This window comes from Xiphias gladius, chromosome 12 (genome assembly GCF_016859285.1).
Source record: "Xiphias gladius isolate SHS-SW01 ecotype Sanya breed wild chromosome 12, ASM1685928v1, whole genome shotgun sequence".
NCBI classification, from domain to species: domain Eukaryota; kingdom Metazoa; phylum Chordata; class Actinopteri; order Istiophoriformes; family Xiphiidae; genus Xiphias; species Xiphias gladius.
The window spans coordinates 18,620,837-18,628,505 of record NC_053411.1 but is presented as its reverse complement, the minus strand read 5'-3'; the positions used below and the strand labels follow the sequence as shown (position 1 = coordinate 18,628,505).

General features: G+C 42.5%; 1 protein-coding gene and 1 long non-coding RNA gene across 2 annotated transcripts; one reads left to right on the top strand and one right to left on the bottom strand.

Annotated features, from left to right (window-relative positions):
* Window positions 1–798: 798 nt before the first annotated feature.
* wdr55 (WD repeat domain 55) lies at window positions 799–4,853 on the bottom strand. Its single transcript, XM_040140797.1, has 4 exons — window positions 4,299–4,853; window positions 3,147–3,253; window positions 2,198–2,467; window positions 799–1,834 (listed from the first exon to the last, which is right to left on the bottom strand). Exons 1-4 carry the CDS (start codon window positions 4,851–4,853, stop codon window positions 1,498–1,500), a joined length of 1,269 nt encoding a protein of 422 aa, XP_039996731.1. The 3' UTR covers window positions 799–1,497.
* Window positions 4,854–5,887: 1,034 nt separating this feature from the next.
* Window positions 5,888–7,659, top strand: LOC120797317. Its single transcript, XR_005708488.1, has 3 exons — window positions 5,888–5,989; window positions 6,871–7,058; window positions 7,531–7,659. It is a non-coding gene; the product is annotated as an uncharacterized LOC120797317 (long non-coding RNA).
* The last annotated feature ends 10 nt before the right edge of the window (window positions 7,660–7,669 follow it).

The following is a 7,669-nucleotide window of genomic DNA, read 5'->3' as shown; positions in this document are numbered from 1 at the left end:
AGAAAATTCAAGCAAAGTCATATTATTCCATCATAGGAGAACTGAAAGGCTGAAACCAGCAATTATTTTGATCATCAATCACATCTGACAATTATTTTCTTTAATAATCGAATGATTGCTCAGTGAATAAAATGTTACGAAAAAGTAAAAAATTTTCTCATCATTATTGCAGTATCATAAATACTGCATGTATAGAGATTTCAGTGGTATCAAGTCTAAAGTTTATGTATTTTCTTTTCAACTGTAAAAAAAAAAAAAAAATACAGTTTAAATGAAAGTTTCTTAACAACCAGTGTTAAACTGACAAAATGTCAATATCAAGACTAAAATTTAAAACAAGCAATTTGATGTATATGGGATTGAACCAAAAAGTGTTCCCCATCAGTACTTTCAAGCTAGTTTCAAATCTATGCAAGTTCATCAATTTTCATTTTTATAGCAAATGAAAATGCAATATGTGAAAATGCTAAATTAATACATGTATAGTACTCTTTAAACTCAAATTCTTCCCCCCTTTTCACATTTTAGAAACAACATATTTAAACAATGTATACACAAAAAAAAAGCAATTAGTCAGTTAAATTAATTCAATACAAATATATTTTTAAACAAATTTACCAGGAATTTACTAGATATACTGTAGATAGCTTACAGGCTCACAATGCTACCTGAACGTCTCTCTCTGCCTGTTAGCATTACATAGGGCTGGGCATCATGAAATTTGTCAATACAATATACCAGACTTTTGGTGCTGATACCAAAACAACACTCCCCCCTCCCCAAATTTAGGAACCCCCCCAAAAAAACCCATTTTTTAAAGAATCCAATATTCTCAAATGTTGTTTAAACACAAGCAGCTGAAAACAGCCTTAGCATAAATCAACCTTTTTGCCAAATGCTGATTTATAACAGTAAATGTCTGTTAAAATAATAAGTAAATAAGATAATGAATCTGACCAGGCTTTCTAGGGCAGCTTTTGGAACTTGACAATTTTCAACGCTAGGTTTTACAAAAACAATTCAGTGTGTACCAAGAAAGCACAGGTTTTGAAACCCAGCCTTAACATTACATAGTTATTATTTCCAAGTGTTTTAGTGTCTGATCATTTGTTATAATATTTGGTTCATCAACAGTCCTTATGCATGAACATTTTTGAAGTAAAGAGCGTTTACCCTTCTGGGACATTCGCTGTTTATCCCACCACATTTGTGTTTGTAAAATCACATTTCCATCTGCAAACAGAAAGTCACCAATGGTGGTTTGTTCCAAGGTCAAAGTCCTGTCTAAAATGTGGCCCCAACACTGCCGGGATTGGAAGTTCAGTACCTACTGATGTTTGCCACAATGCCATCCATGATAATGTTCATACTCCAGACATTGTGAGGCACTTCGGATGACAGCCTTGGCCAAACAGCAGACCCTTGTATTAACTTATTTAGGACTAAACTGTCCAAAGGCACGGTATCGACAATCATGAAACTAAGTGAAAAAGCTTTTTAATCGCTCCCACTGTCGCTATCACTATCATCCTCCTCCTCTTCCTCCTCTTCTTCTTCCTTCTTCTCTGTTTCCTCTACAAGTCCTGCGAAGAAGTCATTGTCTCCAAGGGCTTTCTTGGTGAGAGATTTCATTCGTCCGTCTTTCTTCTTCCTCTTGCGGTATTCGTTGACAGTTGTGTTGGGTAAACTGGAAATGTCCCAGAACTTGATGAGTTGGTCGTGGGCGCAGCTGGCCAGGAAACGGGAGTCACGGGACTTGGCAAGCTCTTCAATGGGTTCGCCGACGTGCTGCCCGATGCAGCCGATAACCCGGTTGGGAAGGAGGTTGATGGCTCTGATGGAGGACAGACACAACTTTACTATCATAATATAACATGTTAGTAACTTGCCATGTGGTGAGAAACATCAAAGCATCATAGAAAGAGGTCCAGGGCAAACTAATAGGCAACACATTAGGCTAACTGGTCTGAGATTGGTGGCCAGCGGGGACAAAAGTCAAAAGAAATAAGAAAACAAGAAATAATAAATAAGAAAATACTAAAGAGTGGATATAACAATAATAACCTCCAAAGGTAAGTGGCCAACGCAGCAGTCAGTTTGTCCAAAAACAAATTTTACTTCAATTTGAAGTTGAAAGGCAAAGGTGTTGGACCCTGGAAGTAAGCTTTCAAAAACAGCCAATGATAACCCGACTCACCGAATGTACCCGTCCATGGAGGCGGTGCACATGATGTTGTCGGTGATGGGGACAATGCAGTCCACCGACTCAGCCTTGACAGCGAAGCGGTCGCTGGTGGCCCCGAAGCCATTCCAGTTGAAGATGTAGATGGTCCCCTCGCTGGACCCGCAAACCACCTTCCTCCCCCGCTTCATCAGCGTCACTGAGGTCAGATCACCACTCTGGTATTCCGAAAGCAGCTCGAAGCGCCGCTTCTTGATGTTGAACACGCCCATGGTACCATCACCGCTGTATCAGATCACAGGAGATCAAAGGTGAGCTTCGATTAAAGTAGACCATTTTGAAAAACCTTGCTTTTGGGTGTGCTAAAGGACAATCAATGACCAGGCATGGATGTGAATTCAGTGAAAAAGTTTGCTATTTCATGGCCGATACTGAAGGCTACTAACAGTCAACTTTTGGTAATTTTACAAAATCGACAAGCTTAAATCATCAAAAATATCAGTCTGAACCATCAAATAATGAACTTGGACCATTATAAGATGATTCTGGACAGTCAAAGACCAGTTTGGACCATTTAAAAATAGCTTACCCTCTAAGAGACTGTCTGTGATTATCATTAGACCATCTTACACTATCAGAACACCAGCTTGAACCATTATGAAACCAGCATAGATTGTCAAAAGACCACGTCGGACCACCAAAGACCAGCTTAGCCCTTGAGAAACATGCTTTGACTACTGGCGTAGACTGTTGAAAGCTCCATATAGCGGGGGAGTTTTTAACACTTGAAAACAGTCCCTGTTTGCATGTCGATTTTCATAGCATTCTGAAATGACCAGAACACAATCGCTGCCTAGGAGAAATGAAAATCAATCTTAAAACTGATGGCATGCTTTGGAGATTGTCAGCCATGACGTAAAATAATCGTCACAGTAAACAAGGTTCTCGTGGAAACTGGTATTACCTGGCAGTGAGAAGGATCCTCTTGGCCTGGTCCACAGCGATGCCACCGATGTAATCCTCATGGTGTTTCAGGTCCATAATCGCCGTCCCTTTCCTCATATCCCACACCTTCAGAAAGAAACACACCCACACACACACACACACAAAATGAGAAAGTTACAGCTTAGGGATGGAAAATTTTCAGCCAATAATCACTACAAGTCAATTTCAATAGGAATGTAAATGGACGTAGACTGAACAAAAACACCTTTAACCATCCTAAAAGGTTCAAAGTGATGCAGTCATCATGAACCACGATGATGGTTCCTGGACCAGTCTATGGAAGATTTTCTGCATTATTTTGGTTTTTTCCTTCTGATGGCTGAGAAGCTTGAATTACCTATCTGGCCAACTTGGCCTCCAAGATTGTAGAACTTGAATAATGACCATAATCGAAAAAAGATAAGTGTAGATTTGGCTGGGTGAGAATTTAGAGTCATCCTCAATCAAATTCTGGTGAAATTGTAACATGGCGTATTGATCATATCATTAAAATTTCATCGCCGTCAACATTTTGACCAAAAACCTCAGCTTTGGACCATCAAAAGACACACTTGGACCATTTAAAACCAGCTTAGCCTTTATTAGACTATCTGTGATTACCACAACACCAGATTACACCATCAAAACTCCAGCTTGACCAGCAAAGACCAGCTTAGCCACTGAGAAACATGCTCAGACATTCAAAAGACCATTTTAGACCAATAATAAAATCTTAGATCCTCAAAACATCAGCGCAGACCATTAAAAGACCAACTCAAACCATTAAAGGACGAGCTTAGCTCATACAAAGTACATCTTCGACCAGGGGTGCTCAAATAAAACTAGTACAATTTCCACCGTGTTAGAGGTCCAGGAAGATTGGAGTTAAGAATGTCACATTTTAGTTCTAGAAACCCCAGAACCTTGTACACGGAACATGTTTCTGTATTAATGGGAGAAGTGGCACGTTTGTTGTGTAACCAAGTCCTTACACTTGGGTACAAAATGTGTGATGGCCAGGCAGACACACTCGTGTAAGGGTTCACTGGTGAGTTTGCTGTGTTTGAATACAGCTTGGTATTAACAGCGGGGACACAGTTTTTAAATGAGGATAAATACTTCCTGTCCGGACCTTCAAGGTGCCTCCGTCGTCTCCCGTCGCCAGGATGTTTTCGTCCACCAGCAGCAGACTGTTGATAGGAGCCCCGTGCGCCCCGCGTATCCTGGTGACCAGCTGCCCCCTCTCCACGTCCAGCATGTGGATGGCCTTGTCCCGGGACACGCTGTAGAGATTCAGTCCGTCCGCGGAGAAGCGCACCTGGCGGCAGGACTTCAGGTGGTGTCCGGACGACCACAGCTCCCGGTTCTCCCCCTCCGTGCACGAGTAAGAGAAGGCGTACACGTCCCCGTCCACGTCCCCGCAGACCAGGAGGTCTCGGCTCGGGTGCAGCGCCACCGTGTTGGCGATCGCCTCCAGTCGGATGTCCTCCGGGGTGTCTCGGATCTTCGGCGCGGGAGGCTCGCCTCCGTCCTCGTCCTCATCAGGATCAGGGTCCGGGTCCTGACCTGGCTCTGAGTCTGAGTCTGAGTCTGAGGTTTCCCAGTCTCTGGAGGTTCCTGGGGCTTCTGTTTTGTCCATTTCTGCTGCTGTGGATGCGGTTTCAACGTGTTCTGGGGACGCCGCCATGTCTGTTGCTTTCTCTCTCCTTCTACGCTGCCTTATGCAGCCGCTACCGGTGTAAACAGCTCATACTGCCCCCTAGCTTACGTTTCTGTACGTTCATATTTTATTTATAGAGCACTTTTAAAAACAGCAAAGGTTGACCCAAGTACTTCAGAGGGAGAGGAAAATAAAAACGCAGACATAGATAAGAGGATAAAAGGAAATGGAATACCCGGATAAAATCATGACACCGACAACACTGCACAAACGACAAATACAATACAAAAATAATAATATCACAGTAAAGCAATAAACCAAGATCAAAATAACACAAAGGCACGCCATATATCAATCAATCAATAAATAAATCAATTACTGTGCTGGAAAGGAAGCTGGAAAAAAAACAACTTCCTCACCTACATTTAAATTGTTACAAATGTCTGTATATCCTTGTAATTGTATCATCATATTCATCATCCTCCCTGTCATCAATAATAATAATAATAAGGACAACAATAACATTTAAAAATACATGACTTTATCATGACTAGATAGTCATGATATACTCTCAGAAGGAACCCAATAAGGATTCAGATCCATTAGTTCAGTAGTAACTTATTACATGACCCACTTAATATTAGTCCCGGCGCTCCCTCCAGACCTGCACCACTTGTTTCCTTGTTTACAACTTCAGCGACTGGTTGGCTTTTATACAGACAAGGTGAACATTTGTTTCACCCGCTGCCTTGTACATAAGAGTCATATGTTTATGTGTTTATTGAGCTTTGTTGTCCTCGTTTGTGTGTGTGTGTGTGTGTGTGTGTCTCCGTTATTGTTACTGCTACCGTGCCTAAGCACACCGAGAGCCACCAGAAACCGGAGTCGACGTTCCCTGTGTACACACACACACACACACACACACACACACACACACACACACACACACACACACACACACACACACACACACACACACACACACACCTGGCCAGCGAACCCGATTGTGACTCACACCTGGCAAGAAAGAAAGAAGGAAATGACGCAGCAGAATGGACGGTCACCATTGGCCGGCCATCCAGCCAATCCAGATTCCATGTGGAAACGACGTATGGACGCTAAAGATGGCGTCAGATTCAAACCACTCCTCATCAAACGTTGAAGTAAGTGTCTGTAAAAGTGCCTATACGAGCTGCTTCCATGTTTTCTCATTAATGTTGTAATTTACATAGGAGGGTTAGAGCGTCTCATACTGGCTAAAGTTGGTTTGGAGCAAACGAAGACGTTAATGTTGAATATTTACCCTGAAAAGGGTCTTTGTTCGGGCTGCATTTCGTATGGAAACAAAATTCTATTCACAAAATGTAAGACTCCGGTAGTGTTTGTTGATTAACAAAAATGTAGACCTTTTAGAAGAAAAGGTTGACTCCTTCAGCGAATCGTTGGGGCTGTCCGGTAAATTCGGCATACGTAGGATCCGCCAAACAGCTCTTAAATGTGAGCAAAAGGTGGTCCTTGTTGACACTTGTTGAACGCCGCCCGTCGCTTTGCGCTTTGGACAGTAAAGATTGTGAATTATAAAAGTTCAAAATAAATGGGAATAAGCGGTCCGTAGTGTGTTTGACTGATGCCGAATGGGAAAGTTGATGCAAATGATTCGTGGATAGTCGTACGTTTTGTTTGAAGACGTATCTTACTCTGACAATACTAAAGTCAGTATTTACAAGGAAGGTTTGTAAACGGAGATCGCTTTCGCGTCATGTGAGGGTTTGAGTGCATCTGCTGACAAGGCAACACCGGCAGCCAAGCAACCAGGCAGTCTCCCCTGGCACCAAAACAACCTCTGCTGTCTGTCGCCAAAGTCACTTCACATAAAAATGAATTAAATGGCCCCAGACTACCATTCAAAAGCGGGGAAATGTTAAAATGCGGGGTGGAATTAGCAAAGAAAGTCAAACATTTCCATCAGTCTTTGTCACTCGCTTTGATCGGCTCATGAGACACAAGTCGTGTGTCCGTAATAATGTCCGGTTAAATTTTCCAGGCTCACTAAGCTCGGTTGAGAAGCGGAGCTATGCAGACCGAACCAGCGGAGCGGAGGAGACAGCCTGGCCGGGGCCGGCGACGGGAGAGCGGGCACAGCCGAGCAGAGCCGCGGGGGAACCAGCCGAGGGTCGCGGACGCCTCTGTCAGGAACTCCGAAAAGGAGATATCAAGGCGGGGACTGAGAATGTACATTTTAAAGAAGTACCTCTTCCCTTTCAGCTGGTTTTCTGACTGTGGATATACACCACTGTTACTAAAAGTGTTACACTGCTACTATATTAGTGTAACATATACTTTATTTGACACATTTTAGGTGTATTTTTGTGCCTGTTTACAAACCACAGGCACATTAAGACTAACTGCTGCTGAGCACATGTAAACTGAAGGATTATATGGACGCAGCCATTCTAAAATATTATTATTATTCATCCAACATCTGCTGATACTGATGTGTTTTTGAAATAGTCTCAGTATAATTATAATTGAGAAATAGGTACATCTTTTCTGAAATGTTTACCTCAAAAATACACTCACCATGAGGTGTTTAATATGAGATTATGAGACATGTTTAATGCCCCACTCGCTTATATTCTTCGTAGCTGTAGTTTTGTGTCTCACTGTGGTCTGAACCCTTACTAGATTTCTCATTTTACTCCAGGTTGAAACAAATCATCACCATCATGCAACATGAAGAGAAGTGGGCAGGAGATGGAGGAGGAAGAGCAGAAAAGGAAGGAGAGGTAGATGAGGAGGAAGAGGAGCGAGACAGAGGAAGAGGGAGGGACAGAAGCCGAGGA